The 27,249-nt window shown below is 30.8% G+C and overlaps 1 protein-coding gene across 3 annotated transcripts in view; it reads right to left on the reverse strand.

Annotated features, from left to right (window-relative positions):
• The window catches only part of LOC134718788 (uncharacterized), a 43,879-nt gene that overhangs the window by 15,763 nt on the left and 867 nt on the right, over window positions 1-27,249 (reverse strand). For 2 of the 3 annotated variants that reach the window (XM_063581510.1, XM_063581509.1), the window contains exons 2-20: window positions 25,746-26,333; window positions 24,284-24,533; window positions 21,915-22,015; window positions 21,211-21,384; window positions 20,342-20,415; window positions 18,979-19,082; window positions 17,515-17,630; window positions 16,722-16,825; window positions 16,128-16,247; window positions 15,596-15,737; window positions 14,580-14,708; window positions 13,790-13,915; window positions 11,846-11,934; window positions 10,225-10,239; window positions 8,648-8,726; window positions 8,003-8,157; window positions 7,345-7,485; window positions 6,053-6,175; window positions 4,562-4,748 (exon numbers count right to left, since the gene is read on the reverse strand). In XM_063581510.1, the coding sequence (XP_063437580.1) occupies window positions 4,562-4,748; window positions 6,053-6,175; window positions 7,345-7,485; window positions 8,003-8,157; window positions 8,648-8,726; window positions 10,225-10,239; window positions 11,846-11,934; window positions 13,790-13,915; window positions 14,580-14,708; window positions 15,596-15,737; window positions 16,128-16,247; window positions 16,722-16,825; window positions 17,515-17,630; window positions 18,979-19,082; window positions 20,342-20,415; window positions 21,211-21,384; window positions 21,915-22,015; window positions 24,284-24,533; window positions 25,746-25,958 (2,442 nt within the window). In that variant the 5' untranslated portion in view covers window positions 25,959-26,333. The remainder of the gene's footprint in view (window positions 1-4,561; window positions 4,749-6,052; window positions 6,176-7,344; window positions 7,486-8,002; window positions 8,158-8,647; window positions 8,727-10,224; window positions 10,240-11,845; window positions 11,935-13,789; window positions 13,916-14,579; window positions 14,709-15,595; window positions 15,738-16,127; window positions 16,248-16,721; window positions 16,826-17,514; window positions 17,631-18,978; window positions 19,083-20,341; window positions 20,416-21,210; window positions 21,385-21,914; window positions 22,016-24,283; window positions 24,534-25,745; window positions 26,334-27,249) is intronic. The other variant, XM_063581511.1, reaches the window with a different exon arrangement.

A 27,249-nucleotide genomic window follows, 5' to 3' on the forward strand; every position in this document is an offset into this window, starting at 1 on the left:
CGAAAGCGCTGTAAAGGCAGTTAATTACAGGTTGTGTGTATTTCTAGTCCAGTTATATCATTATCTTCCATAGAACAGAGGTGGTTTGTAGAATTTAAGACTTAGAGTTCTTTTGTACCTTAGTTCACCTATATCTATAGTCTACTGTTTACAGTATATTTTCTGTGCCTCGCCATGAAATGCATTTTTAGCCATGGCCTTGTCAGTTTGCTTTAAATTTATGAGTTTGACTGTCCCTTTGGTGTCTTTCGTCCCTCTTCTTTAGACATATAAGAACTTTTCCTTTTCAATATAAATAGACTATTTTTAATTATTGATTGTATACGCATATTCTATGACTCCCATAGAAAAATAGTTCACAAAGATTGACTAGTCTCTGTACTGTGTGTTTAGCAAGAACATCAAGTATTAGTAACATAATGGTAAATGTACATAGTAACATGTCAACTTATTTGATGACCATACCTGCCAACTGTCAGTATTTGCAGAGTATTTCCCCCATCGAACTCGAGGCTCCCAAATGGAAATTTTGTAAGAGCAATTTTGTCGACTATTTAAAGAAAACAATTAATTCAACAATGGCTATAAGCTTGTTAATGCAAGAAGAAGCCAAAAACCACATTAGAATATATTTGAAGGGAATCCATGACAATCGCCCCATTAGCAGATAGCCCCACTTTTTCACTAACTCGGAAAAAGATGTTATCCCATTGAATATAAGTTCAATCCTTATATTGCATTATGATACAATTAACAGGTTTCTTTTCAATTGTTATGCAAATAACTAAGCTTCAAAACTTACATTTATTCTTCAGTATATATCAATAATAGTAATTAAATTAATTTTCGGTTTGTTTGTATTCTGTGTAGATTAGTTTTCATTAAAGTGGTGCGAGTTTTTATTTTTAATTATATATATATATATATAAATCTAAAAATTACCGTTTTTTTATAAGTAGGGCGAGTTGGCAGGAGTAATATTAAACAGGGTTCTCGCTAAGGCGAGTCCATGAGTCCTGGACTCAACAAAATCTGTCTGGACTCACCATTTTCAAAACTGGTGAGTCCACAAATACATCAATATTGAAATATTTTGTATAAACTGAACACAGTTACCATGACTCACCGTGGCCAAAAATGACGAGTCCCTGGACTCGCCTTCAAAAATCCTTAGCGAGAACCCCGATTTAAAATGATTTAACCAATTTCACATGTGGGGCGAGTTGGCAGGAGTAATATTAAACATGATTTAACCAATTTCACATGTGGGGTGATTTGATAAATCAGTTTGTGGTGTTTTTTTTAAAAAGTGGGCCGATTAGCCAGTGGGGCGACTTGTCCTGCTTCCATTTGAAGGCCCCCTTGAAGGTTTTGTATGACTATATGAACCATCTTTCTTTCACGTAAAACCCCCATGTGCATTTTGAAAAGTTGGCAGATATGTTTCTAACTCCAGGCAAAATCTACCGGTATGAATGAAAAAGAAGTTTTCAATTAAGGCTCTGTGGCCATAACAGCTGTCTCATTAGCATTTTAACCACTTCCCATATTTGCAATTAAAACAATAGAAGAAAATTATTCAACGCAAAAACAAAACTTACTTGTAAATATGAAATTCTCTTTACGGTATGAGTTTTTCTCCTTGTTTGAGATTGTACAGTAGTACCTGTAACTGCTTATACCTATTTCTTATTCACTTTTGCTTGATAAACTCACTAAATATCATATACATTGTACCACATCTCCTTATTTGTATATGCATTCCAATAACATGAACAATTGTAATTCAATTCTATATACCAAAGCAAAATGAACTGCACCACTTTCATTCTCTAGTATGCATCTTTTGGCAAAATACAAGACTTTGTTCTAAGTTGACACAATTAATATAATATATATTTATTGATAAAAAAATAAAATTTAGTATACAACTCTTTAACGGTATAAGAAAAAGCACAGCTGTGTCATAAATTGTGAAATCTGTGCTGAAAACATAGACATTGATGGTATTTGAGTAATTCCATATGTGAAGCTCAACATTAGCTCGTCAGTTGGTGGTGGACAGTTCTAGTTCCTTTCTGCAGGCTAGGATGAATGACTTTTCAGGAAAACCAATTTCACAAATCAAAACTTTCCTCTAGCATGTCTAGATTTCTCCTACAATATTCATCCAGTTTAGTTCTTTTGTTTTAATTGGACACCGTCCTGATTTTTAATTTTGCAAACCATTCAGTCTCTTGCTTGCAAATGGTGCATGAAAATAGGATGGGTATGGCAGTAGACAAGTCTCTTTAAAGTGGGTTTGTGCCCTGAAAAAAAGTTTTATAACTTAAGTTTAATTGAAACTTGTGCAACACATATACCTAAATAACTATATAACATAGAAGAGAGCATCATACGTGTCAATGTTTTGTTCCTGTTTATATTGTCATTGATATTTTTTCAGAAAGCCTGAGGCATAGCTCATGAATTCCTGTCATTAGACATTACATCCTAAATTAACATAATTACTGCTAGAATGATTATCAGTATGATATACGTACACTATCATTGTACAGCCCAAGTCTTCAGTATATATAATTGTTGCATTCATTCACTCCTGTGTTCAGTCGTTCAAAAATTTCTAAACATCAACAAATGAACTTTAATAACAACAAGAAAACACTAGAAAAGATACGTACATACAACCCGTGTTTAAGTGTATTTGAAAGAGAAATAAATCTGGTTAAACGATGTAAAAAGGAGAAATATATCTGGTTAAACGATGTATAAAGGAGGAAAAATTGTAGATATTGCATTACGATGCGTTCTACCTAATAGCACGTGGATATGTACATATTTAGACTTGACCCAGTATGTCACCGCCGTCGTTTAAACACTTGACTACAGTCGTGTATAAGCTAGACAATAAAAAGCTTAATCCTGTACTATTTGTGTGAAGTAAATGTGTTTGTTCTGTACATTTAAATTGTTTTACCTGATAGCAAGAACGTATATCTATCCGTTTCCTTCTCAATTCACTTTGTCAAATTCTTCGAGCTTCTTCAAAACATACGTATTACTGCGCCAGGAATTGAAAAAAATATGAGAAATCCTCGTAAAATAATGCTATTTTCAATTTTGTGGAATCCATTTTGTTATATTAATTATACAAAGATAAAAAAGTTACGATTAATTATGAATTTGCATATCATTATACGGAACGTTTATGGACTATTTTTTAAGTCGGTCATTTTGGCGGTAAATCATGTACACATACACACGTAGATTGGCTGGTACCCGATTGTAATGTTACACATCAAATATATCAAATAGCTAATACCCGGAACGTAGTACCGGGAACCAGGATAATACGTAGATAACATACATAACTAATACCGAAATTGAAAACGCTTTACGGTTTCTCGTTCATAAACCGAATTCCGCTTTGAATTATAGAAGATGCAATATTAATCATGTTCAGTCGACTTTTCATTGTTATATCAACGTCTGAACTAATTAAAGAATCTTTAGATGTCAGATAACACTTGAAATTGACCCGACCTCTTTCCACACGGAATATACAAATAATGATAGTTTGTAGTCAGGTTGACTGCTTATAATGCAAAATACACACTTATAACAAGTTCTATAAAACGAACAATACACACTGATCGTTTCTTTAGTCCCCAATGTAAATGAAAGAAACAAAAACCATATCATACCATAAAAAGAAGAGGAGAAATTCGAACATTTCCGGATCTATTTCTGGCCAAAAGACCCCCAGCATGGATTGCGTATGAAAAGATGAACCTCATGACTTAAAAGTCAGGCCTTAAAGCACTGCCTTTAAAAACAAAACAAATTTGACATCCAACAAGTTACAATGGCAACAAATCATGGCTTAATTTGCATGTTCTGTTAAATTTCATGATTTACCTTGTTTTTTCATCAAATTTTAGGTATATTTTAGATAATATCAAAAAAGTGTGTGCCCACCCAAAAAAACAACTAAAGTTTATATTTGGTCAGATTATGCCAACAGTTATAACAAAGCTTCTGTTAAATTATTTTGTTGTTTCTTGGCTGCGCAGGATGTTTCCACAATGAAAATAAAGATAGAAAACTGCATAAATTCTGTATTTTTTTTAATCGTTTTTGTGTAAACAGTACATATTATGACATAATTGTGAAGTCATCTGATAAAAGTCTTTATGTTTTTCATTTATATTTATTGACCTGATGCATTTCTAAACATTATGTGCCAACTTGAAATGGTTATCAACCATTTTATATTCTTGGGCCAAAACTAGGCCTTACTCCTTTACAGTAATCAAAATTGCAACATTTTTCTTGGGAAATGGACAAACTTACTGATATAAAACATATAAATAAGGCCGTAGGTTTTCTGTTTGAATTGTTTTACATTGTTATTTTGGGGCCTTTTATAGCTGACTATGTGGTATGGGCTTTGCTCATTGTTGAAGGCCGTATGGTCACCTATAGTTGTTAATTACTTGGTCTCTTGTGAGAGTTGTCTCATTGGCAATCATACCACATCTATTTTTTTATATTTTTTTACCTTAGTGAAGATATTTTTCATGGCCATGATGAAGCCAAATCTGTTGTTGAGGCCCAGTTTGTTGTCCAGGTTGTTCCCACAAGCAAAGACACTGCCCACATCTGTGATGAACATGGTCCCATCCACACCACATCTTACATCTCTTATCAAAACTTTATCATCTAACAAGATCTGAGTCGGTATACACCTAAAAATGAGCTTAATTCATAAAACACTAAATATTATAATTAAGGTGGTACCCAACACTCTCACTAAAATTTCTTTGACTCATTTAATTTTAATAATTTTTACATAGTACATTGTATTTACTTTGAACCTTTGAAAACAATATAAAGATTTCCAAAAATTTGAACCAACCATTTTATCAGAAAAATTACACTGGTTATGTATCATTTTAACAGACACTAATTTTGATCATTGAAAAGCTTAATATTCCCTTAACATTACAACTTAATTAAAAGGTTGAGCTTATTTTACAGAGTTATCTCTCTGTAGTGTTAGGTACCACCTTAACAGATCATAATTGTAAAACATATGATACAACAAGTACTTCTTTTCATGCTTTTATTTAAAATCATTTCTGAAAGGGAAGCCAATTTGTTAAATAGGCAATTTTTTCCAGTGGAGTTCAACGTTGCACAACATTTCTTTTTAAATCAGATGAATTTATTTATTGGAAAAGTAACCCAACAAAATGAAACATAACAAAAATTCTGTTTTAGTCCTCTAAAAATAATTGCCCAGATGATTCTAATATAATGTTTAAGAAAGTTCACAATCAATTTTAGAATAAAACATATTGACTGAACCAACACCTTCTAGCAATATCAGTTAGTAGAGTAATCCAGATGGATAACAAAGTATGCTGACATAACCTTAAAACTTCATACTATAAAAAGTCAACAACATCATTTGTATTGTCAGGAAAACACAACTCTAAGTGTCAAAAGAGAGGGGGTAGGACCTTTTTCAAGACGTCAGGATCAGGTGTTCTTAAGCTCAGGATTTCGGGATTGATCCTTTGGGGATAAGGGAATTCTTTTTTTTGAATTTCAGGATGTTTGGATTTATATTTCTTTAAATTCTGGACCTCCGGATTTTATGTTTTTAAGCCTGGGATTTGGGAATCAGGACTCTTCCTAGCCCTGTCATAAGGGTGTCATCCAGATTTCCTAAAAAAAAAAATCTTTCCTGAATCTTGAAATTTAATCATTAACTCCTGATTGCCAAAGGGTGTAAATCCCAAATTCCCACAGAAATAAAGGCCCAATCCTGATTGCCAAAGAGTGTAAATCTCAAATTCCCACAGAAATAAAGGCCCAATCCGGATTCCTTTATAATATAAGAGCTAATCCGTCAATAGCGTATACAGTTCTTCAGCCCCTTGTCAAAAATAATGTGTAAATATAATAATTTTGCTGTGTTGTAGTTTAGATTAATAATTACATCTATAAAAAGAACAACTAGAATCATGCCTCCTTTTAAACTTACTGGTCATCATCATTCCCTAGACCCAGACGTCCATCAGCACCACAGCCCCAGGAGAACACCTCTCCCTCACTGCCAACTACTACAACATGCTTCCTCCCACAGGCTACAGCAATCACATCAATACTATAATGTATAAAAATAAAATTTAACATCAATGCTATAATGTATAAAAAATAAATTTAACATCAATATTATAATGTATAGAAATAAAATTTAACATCATTTAATGTATAAAAATAAAATTTAACATCATTTAATGTATAAAAATAAAATTTAACATCATTTAATGTATAAAAATAAAATTTAACATCAATGCTATAATGTATAATAATGAAATTTAACATCAATACTATAATGTATAAAAATTGAATTTAACATCAGTACTATAATGTAAAAAAATAAAAATTAACATCAATACTATAATGTATAAAAATTGAATTTAACATCACTACTATAATGTATAAAAATGAAATTTAACAACAATGAAATGAAATTTAATATCAATACTATAATGTATAAAAATAAAATTTAACATCAATACTATAATGTATAAAAATTGAATTTAAAATCAATATTATAATGTATAAAAATAAAATTTAACATCATTTAATGTATAAAAATAAAATTTAACATCATTTAATGTATAAAAATAAAATTTAACATCAATATTATAATGTATAAAAAATAAATTTAACATCACTACTATAATGTATAAAAAATAAAATTTAACATCATTTAATGTATAAAAATAAAATTTAACATCATTTAATGTATGAAAATAAAATTTAACATCATTTAATCTATAAAAATAAAATTTAACATCATTTATTTATAAAAATAAAATTTAACATCAATACTATAATGTATAAAATTAAATTCAACAACAATAATGTGCAAAAGTTAAATTTATCATTTATGAATATTGAGTGTTTTTGGTAAACATGATGCTTTATATTTCCATAATATTCAATTCAGAAGAACTATCGTGCAGATAAAATTTAATAAATGTGAAATCTCAGTCATGAGATAAATAACATAACAATGACTGGATTTTTGGTGTTTTAACGCCACTTTTAAGCACCGCTAACCACCTATAAAAACCACCGACCTTTGATCATCATGGATTGTAACAGAAAATATCTAAATATTTTAAAAATTGTTGTGGAATGCAGACTTTTCTGAGATTGTATTAAAAAATCTGAGATTGAAATAACTAATCGAACAGTAAATCAAAATTGCAAAAAAGAAATGCACCTATAATACTTTTTGAATTTATAGTTATATACAAATACCTGAGCAATGTCTCTATAAGTCTTGGTCTGTTTGTATTTTTCCAGTCGCCATGTCCCAGACATCCAGAGCTACCATCACCACAAGTCAACACTATACCATTGTCACTGGCAAAAACACTGAACCCATCTCCACAGTAAGCTCTGTTAAATAATGAGAATTAGGCTGTTACAGCAGAGAAATTATAATTACCTCTCCTTTATTTAAAATAAAATCTCTGGAACCATTGTTCAGTGTAACCAGATTCCAGTCTGCTTTAGGTGATGGTTTGGTTCTTTCCCTTGTCAACCTAATCAACATATTATTTATACTTTAAATTTTTGAAAAATAAGCTTCAGTTTGTTTTAAATTCAAAATACTGCCCAATTACTTTTACCTTGTCTTAATACATACTGTGGATCCATCATTATTTGTTGTATACCAATTTTCATGGATTTTACAGGAACAGCTGAACCACATAAAATTATGTAAATGTACAACAAATTACAAATTTTCAAAAGGCAAGTATGCAGGCTTTGCCAAAACCATTCAAATTAAAAAATCAAGAAAAATGCAAGTTTTCCTCAGTCTAGGAAAATTGGTACCTGCGAAAGTAATGAATCTTGAGAAAGTAACACCTGCTCATCCAAAATATAATGCTGTCATCAACAGTAATTTTACCTTGATATTGATTTGCCTGTAAGACCTTCAATTAGAGCAGGCTTCTCCCTATCTTCTGTATCATCATGACCTAGCTGACCTCTACGACCTTTGCCCCAGGAGAAAACTCTTTTTTCAGTGGAAATAACAATCACATGATCTTCTCCAGTTGCTGCCTAAAAAAGGGGAATCATTTTATATGATAGTTTAAATTTGAAATCTTTTAACTAAAAAAAAGGAAATTTACCAGTTCCAAAATGAATTACTTGGTATCTGAAAGGCAAATGATACCATACATGTAGCTTTACTTTACCCAACTTTTTTGTTTTTAGTAAAAAAATAATCTACTGTGTGTATTGCTATGTGTTTGTTTATTCTACATTGGCAAGAGGTATAGGGGTAGGGTTGAGTTTAGTGTAAGGCCCATAGTCACATGCACTGAAGTAGTAAACATTCTTGTTCTGGGGTCAGCTGAAGCACCCCCTTAGGGTGCCCAGGGTGAGGGATTTTCTTGCTGTGTTATAGACCCATTGGTGGACTTCTGCTGCTATCTTCTCTTTGGGCGGGTTTTTGTCTTTTTGACATATTTCCTATTTCCATTCTCAAGTTTATTAGACCATTTAACCACGAGTCCCCCCCCCCCCAGATATGATAAAAGTAACTTACATGTATTATTTTGATTTTTGAAGGTAAGTCAACAGGAGTAATGGAGGCTGTACAGCATTCAAAATAATACAACACTGACCTAAATAAAATATAATAATTGGGTCAATACTTATTATACATTTGTAGTTTATTTCATATTAGAAAGAAAAAAAAGAAGAATGTATACTAAGCAAATGACAGAAAATATCTTATTTCTAGAATCTAGAATTTTAAACTTCAAAAGTTTTTAAATTCAATACTATTAAAATATTTCAGTCACACTATCATTTTTTTTTTATAAATGCTCTATTTAATACACAATTTTCATACTTGCCAAAAATTCACTTTCATTTCAGTAATTATATAGTAATTAGTTTGATTAGTTTAGCTCTTTATCAATTTTTCTGTAAAAATGTTTTATAGACTTATAGATTATCGTTGATCATCTCAACGAGATTGATTTTCTCGCTTGAGCTGATACAGCGAAAGTGAGAAAAGCAATCGAGTTGAGATGACCAATGATAATCTGTTTATCGCTATTTTACCTATGACGACATTGTCAATTTCAATTTCAATTTCGTTAGCAACGCCACGTGGCCTCCTTAGTTTCTAGCGATAAATTTAACCATCTCAAGCGAGAAGCATGATATGAAAATTATCACAAAAAAAGATGAAATTAAAAATGCACAAAATAGCGATAATGTTGTTTATCCTTTTGTTATTGTTTTCTCTTTTTAGCAATGGTGATGTGTTAATATTGATAGTTTTTTTTTATTTTTTTTCCAGTTGTTCTGTGCCCCTTATTAGAATGATGTTTGCAATAAATTATATGCCATCAATGTTAAAGTGTTTCTTTATTCACTGCAATTTCAAAAGCTCCATTTTATTATGATATGACACTGAAACTTTATTAAAAATTGTACAATATTTCATGCAATTTAACTACAGCACAATATCAAGTAAATGTGAAACAAAACAAAATAACAAACTAAACAATGAATGCCTGAAAGACAACATTAGTTATTATCTATAGCTGTTCATTCAAAGCAAATAAGTTAATTTATACAAAATGAAATTTTAAACTGATATTTGACTTTTCAAATATTGAAACCTCCAAAAATTAGAATATTCATAAAAAAACAGTACAATAAGGGGACAATTTTGATTTTTTGGGGCCAAGAGTAATTTTCCAGATGTAAAATATAACGTTAATCCTTTTAAAAAAAAATTGTCTTGTTATAACTGAATTAATTTTCTCAATAATTTAGGGACAACGTCAAAAGTTCAATGAAGGATAAAAAAACTTAATTCATATAGTTTTTTCACCCTCTAAACTTAATTTGGGAAAAATTGATTTACCTTTATGGATATATGTAAAATCAATTTAAAATTAACAAAACTTGCAGCAATGTTAACCCCCAACTCCCAAACTATTTGATTTAAGTTTTTTTTATCCTACATCGATCTTTTGATGTCATCCCTTATATTCTAAGTCTCTATTATTTTGGACCTATTTAATTTGCCTGTTTGAACAATCATTGTTAGATAATTAGACACAAACACAAACAAACAAGCCAGATTAGACAACAATCAGATACCTAGTATCCAAGGCACTGTGTGTTATAAAAATAGATAATTACGAAAATATACATTACTGTGGATTCATTTATTTTCGTGGGTATCAATTTTCGTGGATTAAAGAAAACTTGCATGTTCATGGATAATTAATTTCGTAGTTTTGCCCAAGTCTGCATACAAGCCTATAGAAAATTTGTTTTTCATTGAATATTTAATTTCATGATTAGACTCTAACCACGATAGCCACGAAAATAATGAATCCACAGTAGTAAAAAGTACTGTGTACAACATACAACACTATATATGTGTTAAACAATTTCTTTAAAGGACTAAATTCTGAGAGAATTCAGAATAAATGCTAGAGAGGCTGGGAATTCTCTTTTTCTTTTTAGCATCTTACAACACTTATATATGTGTTAAACAATTTCTTTAAAGGACTAAATTCTGACAGAATTTAGAATAAATGCTAGAGAGGCTGGGAATCCTCTTTTTCTTTTTAGCATAGAGCTTTTTCCAGAATCAATTCTAAAGAGAGGCCAAACTCTTATTATTGCATAGCAATATAATATTTCCCACAGAAAGTAACCAAAAGTTAGTGTGCAATAAATTCCAATATTGCACTAGTGCAATAAATCTTCAAAAATCATGACATCATTAACAACAAAATCTTAATTTAAACCAATGTTTACCTTCAACTATTATATTGCAATACAATAAAAGGATTATTGCATGAATATTGGGGAATATTGTCCTCATTGAACATATATTGCAAGTGCATGCTCATGCAATATAAGAGTCTACTGGGGACAATATTCCCCAATATTCATGCAATAACCCTATATTATTTAACATTAAATTTGTTAATAAAAAAAGGGTTTATTTGTTATGTAGGTCATGGTGCTGGGGTTATAGATAACTGTAATTTCCTAAATTATGACCTAATTTATCATAACTCTTTAAAGAACAGACAAAAATGACAGATTGATTACTGGTATTACAATTTCAGTAAATATTGCATTACCAAAATTTTTAAATGCCATTTTGATACCTTTTCTGTCACTTTTTTTTGAATGAATAAAATAATCAGAAAAATTATAAAATTTACTGTATCACACATAGTTTTCTATGTATACACCATTAAAACGATTAACAACTGACATGATATACACATCTTCTTTATCGTAGGTACTATTTCTGTACAAAAAAACTGTGGTACTAGAAATCTACTTTTAATATTCAGTACTATTTTGTTACTTAACAATTATTGTAATATTTAGGTACCTGTATTTTACAATACTTGATTTGTACTTGAAATATAAGTACTACAGATTTTTGGTTGCACGGTTACATTTTCAGCATTTTGAAAGTTTGTCTGTTTTCAAATCTCATAAGGTTTTGATCTTCAAACATGGAATACTGTGATCATTGTTGTTATTATTTTTGTGCCAATACTTTAAGTACAAATCAAGTACTGGAAAATACAAGTACTTTAATATTACAATAATTCTAAAGTAAAGAAATCGTACTTAATATTAAAAGTAAATTTCCAGTACTATTGATTTTAAGTACAGAAATAGTACCTTTGCAAAAGTAACTGTGTAGAGTTGATGGATGTTACTTGTTTTAAGCTAATATACCAACCTTGTTTTCTTCTTGGACCGACTTTCACTCAAACTGTTTTGGTGAGAAGAATCTTCATCTGTTTGAGATTCTTCATATTTCTGCATCAACTGTAAATGACCAATATTCAAACATTTTTAGTCCTAAATTTTTACTACTATACACAGCTACGTAGTACTGGAAATTTACTTTTAATATTTAGTACTTTTTCTCTACTTTAAAATAATTGTAATATTTAGGTACTTGTAATTTACAGTACTTGATTTGTACTAAATATTTTGGTACAGAAATAATACAATATTCCATGTTTTGAAAATCATAATTTTAAGAGATTTGAAATACAAAAAAACTTTCAAAATGATGAAAATGTAACAGTAGCAACCAAAAATCTGTAATACCTAAATTTGAAGTACAAATTAAGTACTGTAAAATACAGGTACCTAAATATTACAATAGTTTTAAAGTAACAAAATAGTACAGAATATTAAAAGTAGATTTCCAGTACTACAGATTTTTAGTAGAGAAATAGTACCTATGCAAAAGTAGCTGTGTAGCAAATATAAACAAAAAAAATCAATATAAATATAAAATATCTAAGTAAATATTTCAAGAGTCCCATGCTCCCATGGCCAGTTCTATTGACTTGACACAAGTATTTTTATCTGAGTGTATTGATATGTGATTGGAGATGAATGGCATTTATTCTTTAACAGCAAAATACTATAAATTCAGGAAGATTTTTTGCATATATTTTTTGCTAATTTGTCATTTTAGACTTGAATGCGATTTAAATTATTGCGATATTAAGGAACTTCTGTTTAATTCATGTAAAAAGAAATCAAAATACTAGCCTTAATTATTGCGATTTATAACACTGTTGCATTTTTCTTATAATAAAAATATTGCAATAATTTCCGAATTTAAGGTGGTATGGGTGTCTTCCTCCATCTTGGATTGTAAAAAAGGGAGAACCAAAGGTCCAGATTTTCTATCAAGTCAGCAAAATTTGATGCAGGAATGCAGAAATTTAATGTGTATTGCTATTTAAAAGAACCAAGTTATAAGAATATAACTTATAAATATTAATATTTTTGCAGATGTTGATTAGTTTTGGTTGTTTTTAAAAAAATTATCAATTGGCATTTTAAGGGGAGGTAACTCTAAAACAGTGCATTTTCTGAAGGAATCTACATGGAATTTTTCTATTTTGTATTTTAGCCGGGAAAAACATACGGTGACCCTATCTTTTCTTTTAATATTCTCAAAGCATTGTCTGAAAGCTATGTTTTCCTTAAGTATTTAACAATTCTATCATTTCGTTTAATTTCTAATCCCAAAATGGTATTTTTTCCTGTATAATCCATACAAAATGTGTCATTTTCTCACGTCCTGTAACTTGAGAAAATGTGCGGTGACCTATCATTTTTATTATTATATTTTTCAACATATATCAATAGATACTATGTTTTGGCAAAGTATGAACAAATTCTATCATTTTTATTTTAGACTCCCATACCACCTTAAAGTATATTAATTGCATATTTTCATTTGTCAAAAATTTCAAAAACAAAATTTGTAAAAAGAAATATCAAAGATAAAATTACAAAATTTCATATCAATCCTGTACTTCATATTATACAGAATACATATTTATTTAAAGCATGTTTTCCAGGTAGAAATACCATGGCATTGGCGTATCCAGAGGGGTGTTCCGGGGGTTGAAACACCCCTTTTTCCTTGGCTGATCAATGCATTTGAATGGGGACATATAGTTGAAACCCCCCTTTGTCCTGGGTTGGGAACCCCCTGTTTCAAAATGGCTGTATCTGCCCCTGCATGGGCAATTTCTTGTACTAAATGGAATGACAACATGTTTTTTATCTCCTTGATTCAGACAACTTACGTAATAAAATATTCCTAGTATTGATAAATCTATAAACAATAAGTGAGAGATGTATTGCTTACCTCAGGAATCCTGATATTTAATATCTCACAGGCTGAAGGTCTCAGATCAGTGTCTTGTTTTAACATATCCATTATCAGGTCCTTTAATTCTTGGCTATAGTTCCCCTTCACTGGTGCAAACTGGCCCTGTAAATTAAAATATACCATTGCAATTTATTGGTAAAAACATTTATTATCCTGTATAACTAAAGATTGTAAGTTTTAGTTAGTTTGTTTAGTATTCCTGATAAAACTTACGATGTTTTTTCAAAAAGATAGAATAGTATTTTTATGGTGGGGGCCCTATTTATTTCTCTTATCATTCATTCCACTATGCTGATTTTCATGTCATCTCAACACATCTTGTTAGATTTGCATTTATACATCCACTTCCTGTTTGCTAATAGTTGCAAACTTATATTTTGGTCTAGAGAGCTGATTACTATCCATGTCTACATGTGTTTTTGAAATTGAAGATTTTTCAATTTTTTGAGATGGGGCCATTATCTAGTTGATAACTGAAGTACCATATCAAATATGATTACAATAATCACCTTATAACTTCATGAGGGCCTCTCATCTGTTCATAGATGTCAACTTAGTGTCTTCAGGCCCGTAGCCAGGAATTTCCAAGGGGGGGTTCGTTGGACTCACAAACTCGACTTTAACAGTCACAATTGGAACGGAACATTGACTTAAACAGTGCTTATATTTGTTTTCAAAGGGGGGAGGGTCGTCAAACCCCCAAACCCTCCTGGCTACGGATATGGTCTTTATTCACTTTTTACAGAAGTAGTAAAATATATCAAACCTTCATGATTTTGTTGACTAAGGCAGGCAGATTGGATCCTTCAAATGTTTTCTGTAGACAAGCCATCTCATAAAGTATACAACCAAGTGCCCAAATATCTGACTTGTCATAATACTGCTTCCCTTCACACTGTAAATAAATATATGTATTCACTTACATTTTTATAATTATATTTATTGAACATAAATGTATTTCCTGTTATACTGGAATATGTCTAGGAATATTTGTACAATTATTATTGAGATTTAAAAAAAAATGACTGTAACAGTAATATTTTTTCTGTCTATGAAGAAATAACATAAAAAATGTGGTGCACACTGAATAAGGTGTGTAGCAGGTTATTTAACAGTGTGACCACATTTTTTATGTTATTTCGAATAGACAGAAAAAATATTACAGTCATTTCTTATAATCTAATTCTAAATTCCAGTTTAAACCGTAGAAAACCATGGAAAAATGTTCATGATGTCATGGTGACATGACTAAATTATGTCTATGGGCTGATAACAAAACAATGTCAGCCAATCAGAAGACACGTTACATCCAAAATTAAATTATTAAAGAATGGACAAAATTGCAAGATAAATTATTGTAATTTCAGAAAATATTGTGTACACATAAAATAATCAATTTTTAAAAATGTTAGTTTTTATATTTCATTTAGCAGACCAATATTCTCCAGAACACATTTTTTAGTGCAATGACATTTGGACTCTAGTAGAATGTAGATAAAGTTGTCTCAGTGGCATCGTACCACATTACTGTAAATTCAGAAATCATTGCGTTGATTTATTATTGCGATTTTGTCATTTTAGTCTTAAATGCGATTTTAATTTTTACAAATATGAGAATATCCTCATTAATTCATATACTATATTTCAAAATGCGAGTTTAAATTATTGCATTTACAGAGTTGCATTTTTCGCAATAATGAAAACCTCGCAATAATTTCTGAATTTACAGTACCATATTTCATATTATCTGTACACTAGTGCTAGTGTTAAACAAGAATTTACCATTTCAGGACTAATATAGTAAGGTGTTCCAAGTACAGTATTAGCTCCCTTGTTAGCAGAACTCATCATTTTAGATATACCAAAATCACCAATCTTTATTATCCCTTCTTTGGTGAGAAATATGTTGGCTGTTTTTAAGTCTCTGAAATTAAAATATAGAAAATGTTTCTTGTGCTTAGAATATAGACTTACTTACTGTGGATCCATTTATTTTTGTGGATATCAATTTTCGTGGATTGAAGAAAATTTACATTTTCGTGGATATTGGAATTCGTGGTTTGCTGATTTCTATGTATAAAGCCTATAGAAAATTTGTAATTCGCTGAACATATGAATTCGTGGTTCACCTGTACCCATGAAACCCACAAAAATTGGTATCCAACAAATAATAATGAATCCACAGTAACAGATGTTTTTGAGCTCCAATTTTGGATGTATAAATAGTTTACCTCTACTTTTGAAAAACCATAGAACTTATCTTAGTACAATGTAATTCAAAAGTTGTATTTAAAAGTATTAAGTTCTAATTTACCTGTGTAGTATATTTTGTTCATGTATATGTTTAATGGCTGAGACAATCTGTTGGAACATGACTAAAATCTCCCTCTCTTCTAAAGGTTTATCTCTCTGTGACAGAAACTGGGACAAAGTTCTAAAAATCAAAAAAAAATTATCAACATTTGCTACCTATCCAAACACTGCCATAATTGTTTAAAATTTATTTTGTCCTGGCCACTAGGAGGCATTTAGGCTTGCCAATGTCTGTATGTCTGTATGTACGTCCTACAATTGGTTTCAGTTCTTTAACTCTAGTTTGCATTCACCAAATATTATGAAAGTTATACACAAATGCTTACAATTATCAAAAACAGATCAAGATTGAATTTGAGTGGCATCACTTTGACCCTTCTTGTGTTATATCCCTTTACAAAAAGAAAAATTGCTAAATTGGCTGTTTCTGCACACTTACTTTACTTTGCCACAATCAAATGTTAAGAAATATAGAAGCATGAATTGGACAAAATCCCAAAAATGACATATAACCTCAACTTTCTTTGCTAGCTTCCCTAATTAAAATGGAAAAGCCTTAAATAACATTGTCCCTCAATAATTACAATGAACTCACCCTCCGTCTGCATATTCTATTTCAATCATTAATACACCATCTTCTTCAAAACTGTCATAATAACTTACTATGTTGGGGTGCATTAACATGGCTAAAATGCTGACCTATACAAAAACAATATGTTATATACAATTAGTAAATATCAAACAAAAACAGTGCAAATATATAAATATGCATTATTGTCAAGTGACTGTTGGAAGCCCACAATTATATTTTATAAACGCAACATTATGTATATGCATGACCAAAGTCTTGAGCCTGTAATTCAAGGAATGTGTTTTGTTGCTATGTATCACATTTATTTTCTTTTGTCTTGTACATAAATAAAGCTGTTAATTTCCATTTATGAATGGTTTTACATTTGTCAGATCAATGCCTTTTATGGATTGTTCTGTGGTATTGATGTTGCTCATTGTTGAAGACTGTATTGTTAAATTTCATAATACTGTAGAAAGGTTTTATTTCATGGGGATAAATTTCATGGTTTTGTCTCTATATAAGATTTCATTGTGATATAATTTGGTGGTTTCCAATTAATAGAACATATATATTAAGGTTAAATTTATGTTTTTTTTTAATTTCATGGATATGAAATAAACAAAATTAACCCTTATTTCATGAAAATTTCTGCTTTTACAGTAATCATATATTGTAGGATAATATTTTATTGTACCATATTTCTATTAAATATTCATGTTAACAACATATTATGTCGATTTTAAACTTTACAATATCATTAATACCCCAGATCTAAAACTCCTTTTTTCCAATTGTAAAAGGTGCACAGTTTTACCTCATTCAGAGCCAGTTGTCTCTCCGCAGCATTTAAATCATGCATGTTTATCTCCTTCAGTATAACCAGAGAGTCGTCATCTTTCTTCCTGTATAATACTGCTGCCCCATAAGCCCCTGGAATATACAAGTTTAGTTTAAACATATTTATTTAAAGTGGATTGGGAAATAAGTAATTGCAACTTATATTAATCCCTTTACACTTTGTTGGTGCGAGTGCTGCCTTGTAGCAGCATTAGCCTACACTTTTTTGAAATATTCTACAAGGGTGTTTTTTATGTGAAAGAGATATGGCTCTCTCTTAACACTGGTCAGCCATTTATTCATTCCCTGAAATTTTCTCCCCAGATAGGGATCAAACCAGGCACCTTTGTGTTAGTAGTCCAATGCCTTGACAACTACACCATAGCTCTCCTGTTTATTGTTCTTTACAGATGAATCATAGACATGCTTCTTGTATGAGGGTCAGTGTTTTCTCAATATAAATTAAAATGTTCAAGCTTTACGAATTATGTGTTGTATACGCTTTTCTTCCTCAACTTAAAACATTTTCATTGCGTACATGGTATATATCTAGCTTCTTTTCGAGTTGGTTGACCGTTACAGAATATCCGTTTCACAGATGATATCGGATATGTTCCTTATGTTGTAACTACAATCTTATTCCCTTTTCACTAATGTGACCTACCAAATTAGACTATTTACCCCTATTTGCAACATATTTACCTATTGTTTTTGTTTGTTTTGTTCACACATGGTTGTCAATATAATGGAATTTGATGCAACTGTCATAGAAGTGAGAGGTTTAGCTAGCTTTAAAACCAGGTTCAATCCACCATTTTCTACATAAGAAAATGCCTGTACCAAGTCAGGAATATGACAGTTGTTATCCATTCGTTTGATGTGTTTGAACTATATATTGATTTTGCCATTTGATTTGGGACTTTCCTTTTTGAATTTTCCTCAGAGTTCATTATTTTTGTGTTTTTACTTTTTTCTATATAAAAATACTGATAATGTTTCCAGGTAGGGTTGAGATTTCCTAATTGTCTATTTATTTAAAATTCAGAATGTATATATCCTTATCTTCAACGAAGGTCAAAATCATTTTTTGACAAGAAAATCTAACCTCATTATTAAACAGTCAACTTAAATTATATAAAAAAAATAACCATATAAGTATTTTCAGTCTAAATTCTGAAATTTAGCAATTTCTGTAAATGTGTTATGATAACCTCTTGCAGCTTAAAATAGTAATTATATAATATTACTCCTCCATAATATTATATAGGATTTTTTAAAATCACAAATTTGACTTGAATGTCTGTGTTGGCTACTGTTCTTTTGTACACAGATATTTTGGTATTACGGTCTTAAACTTAACACTATCCAATAGAGAATCATTGATTTTTGGCATAGCCCACACATAAAAATGTGCTGATTTTTTGCCTGCCAAATCACCTACCTTTGCCAACTGTTTGTATTTTCTCAAAGCCTGCCATAGACTGTTGTTGTCTGGTCCAGCCCTTTAGTCTATCAAGCTTGAAGTACAGTTCTCCAACACTGGCACTAAAATATATAACATTTTATCTCTTAAAAATACAACACTGAACATGTGTGTTTATAGGTTAATAGTGTGTCTTTCTATGTTGTAATGTTTATACTACTATTTTAAGGTTAAGGTGAAGGTTGGCACCTGTTACAACATTTAAATCTGCTGCATTTGTTTGCACCTGTTTGAAGTCGGCAACCTGCTGTTCAGTAGTCATGGTTTGTTGATGAGGTTTATAAGTGTTTCCCTCTTTTTATAAAGATTAGACTGTTGATTTTCCTGTTTGAATTGTATTACACTAGTTATTTTGGGGGCTTTTTATAGCTTACTGTTTGGTATGAGCCAAGGCTCCTTGTTGAAGGTCATACTTTGACCTATAGTTGTGTCCTTATTACAAATTGTGAATTGGATGTAGAGTTGTTTTGTTGACACTCATACCACATCTTCTTATTTCTATCCACTATAAATCTAGAACTTTTATTGATGATTTTATGTGGTTGAAAGATTAGGACAGCTTGAGCATGAATATAATTTAGCATTTTTAATTCTAATAGCATTATTTGTAAACAGTTTACTATTATATAGATATAGGAAGATGTGGTGTGAGTGCCAATGAGACAACTCTCCATCCAAGTAACAATTTAAAAAGTAAACCATTATAGGTTAAAGTACGGCCTTCAACACAGAGCCTTGGCTCACACCGAACAACAAGCTATAAAGGGCCCCAAAATTACTAGTGTAAAACCATTCAAACGGGAAAACCAATGGTCTAATCTATATAAACAAAACGAGAAACACGTATATATTACATAAACAAACGACAACTACTGTACATCAGATTCCTGACTTAGGACAGGTGCAAACATTTGCAGCGGGATTAAACGTTTTAATGGATCCAAACCTTCTCCCTTTTTCTGAAACAATAGCATAACATCACAACATAGAAAAACACACGATAAAATATTAATTGGCAGACTTAACTCAAATAAATAAACTGTAAATATAATGATAACAACAAGAGTTCTGATTATAATTATTGGATTATAATTTTTTACATAAATGAGGCCGTTAGTTTTCTCTTTTGAATTGTTTTCTGTTGTCATTTCAGGGTCTTTTATAGCTGACCATGCAGTGTGGGCTTTGCTCATTGTTGAAGGCCGTACCCTGACCTATAGTTATTAATTTTTGTGTTATTTTGGTCTATTGTGGAGATTTGTCTCATTAGCAATCATATCACATCTTTTATTTATATTTGCATGAATTTTTTGTTTGTTACCTTAAGTTTTTAGTACTTCCATCCTTTTGTCCTGTATCTGTCCCCAAAATATCTCTGTACATTCCAACAGGAATCTGAGTAAAAAAAAATCAGTGCAATTTACTCAAAACCTTAATGGGACATTCTGAAGATTGTGGAGTAGTTATAGTGGTTATAGTGTTAGAAAATATTTAACTACTATACAAAATGTTCTATCTGGCACTGCATACAATGCTTTTAAAATTTCATGGACAACTATATAATTTCAACTGATGTTGAATCTTATATTTTTTTCTCGGCTTATTGATTGTTTACTGTTGGTAATTGAAAATGCTTCACACATACATACTTCTTATGTTGGTTAAGTTAAACATTAAATCAGTTGGTAGTGTGTAAGGTCAAATGTTTTGTTCTCTATTTGACCTCTAACTTTTTTTATTCAAGTATCACTGATGTAGATTAAACACACGTCTGCTGTACAAAATAACAAGTCTGAAAACGTAAATGATTTTTGTCATTGCCTTTAGAAAGGGTAAGTAGATGTAAAACTCTGAGAACACCTGTAGAAATCCATCATCAGAAAGAACTGTTTCAAATGTTTGTTGCACATATATTTTTTAATGCTCTCACAGCAAAGAGATTCTGACATTGCCTGGTATCATAAGACATCATCACTTACTGTAAATTCAGAAATTATAGTGTGCAATTATTATTGTGATTTTGAAATTTTCTACTAAAATGCGATTTTAAATTTCGGATGTTGAGAAAAATCCTGTTCAGTTCATATAAAATTGTGAATTAAAGTTATAAAGATTATTACCCTGTCCATTTTCCACAACGATAAAAGCATTGCAATAATATATGAATTTACAGTAATTGATCGGACTAACCTGCATCAATTTCTCCAGTTCTTTGACTAATATCATACTGTCTGTGTAGATGTAACTCATGGCATGGCAGGCTAGGAAATCCAATTTTGAATTATCTCCCTCTACATAACTCTCCTTCAGTTTGGTGAAGAAATCTTGAATTTGTGTCTCATTAAATGTATCTTTATTCAATATCTGTATACACATGATAATTAAGCATTTTAAATATGAACAACTGAATATTTTTTTAAACACATTTTGTAATATCAATTCTTCTTTGAATTTACTAACTTAATATACAGTATATCTTTAATCAAATGTTTCATAGTTTGATGCCTAAAAAATGGTTTCAATTCCTTCCAGGTCGGATGAGAAACAAGTTTGTTGTGTCATAAACACTGTCAAGACTGTATAACAAAATATCAATACATTTTTATCTTCATAATCTAGATGAATTATAAAGCTTCTTTTAAGCAAAAGTTAAGAAATTGGAAATGATGAATTTATCAAAAATTTACCATGATAATGTAAAATCAACATATTTTTTCTATACTTCTTGTTGTTACATTGCTATACCTAAATGTAAAGATATTTTCCATATTGCAAAAAGCACATTATTAGGGAATTAACTCTAATGTTACTTAGTAACCAAAGCTTCATTAATATAAACATAACAACAGCAGCTTCATCAGTGTTGCCATGACAACAACAGTTAAGTAACTTACTGTTTCATCCTTCCCTGTAATCTGTATTGACGACCCAACACAACTCATCACCATGGCGATACTTTCTACTTTTCTCACTTTTAATGTGTTGATAATTAAATCTGTAGAATGTAAAAATAATAAGGTTCAAGGTTCAAAATATTTGAATGTTTTAGTGGTAACTTGTTCATGCATAATATATCCTAAGGAGGAACAAAGGAGTATGTTCGATAAGGTCCTAAAATGGCCCCCCTTTTTAGCGTAAATTTCAAATTCAGATTTATCGACCAATATGACGATAAATTATAGCTAATACATTGACTAGCTAGGATATAAACAATTTTGTTGAAAATTTTACGTTTCTGCGTTTCATTATGACGTCACAAGTTGTACTCATATTGATTTTTCACGAAAAAATCAATGAAAATGGGTAAATTTCCATAGATTATTGGACTGGAAACATAGAGCGCATACGTCGACAAGAAAGATCTTTTAAAATAATGTTTGTGAAGACATTTCACATGTCTTATTTGAATCTTAAGCTTGTCGACGCCTGCGCTCTATGTTTCCTGGTCCTTCATTTGGTTGAAATCTAGCTGATTTTGTCAAATTTCACCAAAATCCCTTATTTTGACATTTTTTGGATGTAAAAATCAACGTGTTAGAATTAAACTTTGACAAAAACAGTTCTGTTTAACTTTCTAACATGTCTTTAAGGCAACTTAAAACATTTATTGTCTTATAACTATGAACTTTATAATTGGGGCCAAATATGGCCCTTACCGAACTTACTCCTTTACACTAAGTTCAATATGCCACTCAGAGGCGGATTTAGGGAAAATATTTGGTTGCTTATATACATGTAGGGAATCACTGAAGCGTGACTGGAGCGAGTCCCCTTTTAGGTCAGTTAGTGGGCCCCCACTTATGAAAAATTCTGGATCCGCCACTGCCATCCAGCTTTTCAAAAATAGTTAAGGTCAATAAATGTTTCATTAATGTTGTCCACTTGTATATTTTTTAAACAGTAATGCATAAAAGAGGGACGAAAGATACCAAAGGGACAGTCAAACTCATCTAACATGTATTACATGTACTTACCTACACAATGAACTAAGGGCTATTCCAGGGAAAAAATGTATGAGGGGGTTGGAAGGCAGTTTTTGTCAGCATCCGCCACCCAGACAATTGTAATTGAGAATTATAGTGCATTTAATGAATGGCTATTATCTATTTTGAATTTATTGAACCATAAAACTAATTTTTGACTCTTCACTTTGAATAATCCGCGAAGCGGATTATGTAAAATGTGAGGAGTCAAAAATTAGTTTTATGGTTCAATAAAATCAAAATAAATAATTACCATTCATTATAAATAAATTTTCATCAAAAATAAGGCTCAAAGAACTTTTTTATATTATTTATATTTACAATAACAACATACACACTTGTTGGCGTATGAATACACAACGTAAGAGTGGGCGTGTCGCCATAAAAATTGACAACATTGAAAATAAAACTAATAATTTTAACCAATCAGAAGACAGTAAATACACCAAATTTATTTATTATAGTGTGAAAAGTTGCTCTGATACCCATCACCCATGTATTATTAATACAATGTGCCTTCCAACCCCCCCATACATTTTTTTCTGGAATAGCCCTAAGCTAAATATAGTAAGTATTTACATTTAAAATTTGTTTATGATTTATCTATTGATTGTTGTTTTGCAGGGTACACATTTGTCATGTTTCTTGCATATACCGATGCCTGGATTCTTTATTCTTTCTTGGATACCAACTTTTTGTGGATTTCGTTGGTACAGGTGAACCATAAAATCTAATTTTCAATCAATTACAAAATTTCTGTCGGCTTGAATACAGTTAGGCAAAACCACGAAATTAAACATGTTAAATATCAACTAACATGCATACAAGTATACCTTAATCAATCAAAATTGGTACCCACAAAAATAAATGAATTCACTGTAAAGATAAACAAACAAAAAATCTATAACGTTTTTAAGGTGGTACCCAACACTTACACTAAAATTAATTTGGCTCGTTTAATTTTCATTAAATTTTGACAATGTATTTACTTTGACCCTTAAACAAAAATATAAAAATTTTGAACCAACCGTTTTGTCAGAAAAATTACACTGGTTATATATAGCAGTTTGACAAACTTCAATTTTGATCATTGAGAAGCTTGATATTCCCTTAACAAAACAACATAATTAAAACATTTAGCTGAATTTACAGAGTTATCTCTCTGTAGTGTTAGGTACCACCTTAATTTATCAAATTTTTAACTGCAGTGAGGATCTAGGTTTTTATAGTTTTTCAAATGAAGTCCATTTGACACTAAAAAAATCTCTAGAAAAACATACTTTGCAGTGAGTCCAAGGAAGCAGACTCATATTTATACTGTACAAACACAACATTAGGCAGGATAGCTGTTCTAAATGCATTGCTGTTCCTGATTTTACTGGAGACAATGAGCAGTCGCAGAGGGGTACCGGGTGTGACACCACTACCCACATGTGCACCTCCATCTGTCTCTATCAAAATAGGTTCCTCCTGGTATCTAACAGTTGGTTCCTGGGCAGGGATAACTGGCAGTGGGACTGTAGTTGGTTCCTGTAAATTGTTAGTAAAAATGTAATGGCAGTAAAAGAACAGATCATTGTATTTAACAAGTCATAGGATAAAATATACACAAAATTAAACATGTTAAATGTTTCAATAGTTTTATTTTCATGGCTATAAAAATATTCTCACTTTTTCATGTTTAGCAGATTTGTCAAGTCGTATATTATTGCTCTCTGCCTTATTTGTTACTTGTTTTGATAGCATTAATCGGGCTGTTTTCTCGTTTGAATTGTTTCACTTTTTGTCATGCCAGGACCTTTTATAACTTCCCAGGCATAAATTACTTTAGCCATATTTGGCACAACTTTTTGGAATTTTGGATCCTCAATGCTCTTCAACTTTGTACCTTTTTTTAAAATATTTTGACATGAGCGTCACTGATGAGTCTTATGTAGACAAACGTGTGTCTGGCATACTAAATTATAATCCTGGTACTTTTGATAACTATTGGCATTGATGTCATGGATGTTACTAAGGGTGTTGGTTTTGCTTATCATTAAAGGGTGCATTGTAACCTATGGTTTACAACATTGTATATTCTCCTTAATCATTGGTCAGTGCTGAATAGTTTTCTTAAAGGTAATCATACCACATCTCTTTTATTAATGTCTATATTTTCATATATATCATTTTTTTTTTTCAATACATGTCAATCATCAGTTTATATTTCTTTAGTACTATTTGTAAACATCACAAACATGTTTAACCCCGTCCCATTTTTGCACCTGTCCCAAGTCAGGAGCCTCTGGCCTTTGTTTAATAGTCTTGTATTATTTTAACTTTTAGTTTCTTGTGTACAATTTGGAGTTTATTATGGCGTTCATTATCACTGACACTTATAAACTAGTATATATTTGTTTAGGGGCCAGCTGAAGGACGCCTCTGGGTGTGGGAATTTCTAACTACATTGAAGACCTGTTGGTGAACTTCTGCTGTTGTCTGGATGCTATATATATATATATGGTTGGGTTGTCTCTTTGACACATTCCCCATTTCCATTCTCAATTTTATTGTAAAAAAAATAACCTTTGATAAAAATTATTTTAATAAATTTATGAGAACATACAAAAATGTACATGAATTCAAAATTGTATCAAGATAAAGACTATCATAACTATTCAACATTATCAAGTTTAAATACAATAATACATGTACTCCAGTAGTATATGTATTTCAGTCCTCATAATCTTATAGCATTACCTGAGGAAGAATTTTAGTTCCATTGTAGTCCAGGGGAGGTAGGCGTTGTCTGGAGGTTACATCTTCACAAGTTTTTACAGCTGCCTTGATATTATGTAAAGATTTACAACCATTATCATGTATAGAACTAGCTGTCCTGGTAGGTGAGGTACCACTGACTAACTGAAAATCATCCTTACTTGTATTCCATGACTCGTTAGATCCAATGTCCATGATTACTAAGGCAATTCACAACTACAGTTTATCATTTCCTCCATTTTCCGATGTTTTCTCTTAAAGTTCCAAAAATGTGTGGTTAAATGATCAAATGAGTCTCAAGAAAATTTCGTTATGTTATAATATAGTGTTAAAACATGTAATTTACTTGAATCGTCCCAGAAGTCCCTTGAATTACATAAAATTGATCGAATTTTGTAATCTCAAATTTGTTAACTTTTAATCACAGTGACTTCCCCTTTTAGTACTGAATGTCATATACAAAAGTAACATGTATCTTCATCTGTTTAAACTTTACTCATCATGTTTATGATTTAAGCCAGTGGATGTACTCATGTAATTAGAATCAATAATCCTCCAAACTTGTCCAGGCTGAAAGAAATAAGAATGTCAATATATATATATAGTTTCCCCATCCATCATGTCCATGCCATCATTTAGATCTACAGCCACTACAGATGAAAATAACAGTAAAAGATCTACTAGATTTCAAATGTTACATCATCCACATATTATCCTGTGAAAATATCAAATGTTACATCATGTACATTTGAACTACAAACATGACAAATAGTTGGGAAAATATTTTTAAAAAGATAAAATGATTTCTTTAAAAAAAAAACACAACTTTTTCTTCTTTTATTAATTACCAGCTTTCCGAAGAAACTAAAACATTGTAAAAAGACTGATGTAACGAAGAAACAATTGTTATTTCAACTTGTTCTCATTTTTTTTAAGCCAAATGTATTTTTTAAATTGTTACAAGAGTATCCTACGACTACGAGTTAGTTCAGACTTTGTTATTGTACTTGTTATCATGCTTATAACACGGTCAAACTCTGCATTGATGCATGTGCATTGATGTCACTACACTACCAGCGTACAAAATTAATGCAGAATAAGTTTTTTCTACTCTCCTGAATAAAAAACCATTTCTAAAGATATTTTTTCATTGTTATTATAATTTATTGCACAAAAATGCCAATTTTGTAATGGCTGTTTCAAACCTGACTTTTGGTTCATTTAAGCGTTATAAATATTCTGACCATACTGCCATAAGGACATCTACATTTAAATATATATATATTCATTTAAAAATTCCATCATGATGTCGAATTTCATGGCTGATAATGAGGTTTCCTATTGAATAAACCCCTAATTAGTAATTAATTGCAAACTTATTTCAAAGCAATAACACACAAACAAATATATAATTGCCTTAATATCAAAAAATCTCCCAATTGACAATACCGCAATTTGATCATTGGGTAGAGCAATTCAATGCATC

This window comes from Mytilus trossulus, chromosome 5 (genome assembly GCF_036588685.1).
Source record: "Mytilus trossulus isolate FHL-02 chromosome 5, PNRI_Mtr1.1.1.hap1, whole genome shotgun sequence".
Taxonomy (NCBI): domain Eukaryota; kingdom Metazoa; phylum Mollusca; class Bivalvia; order Mytilida; family Mytilidae; genus Mytilus; species Mytilus trossulus.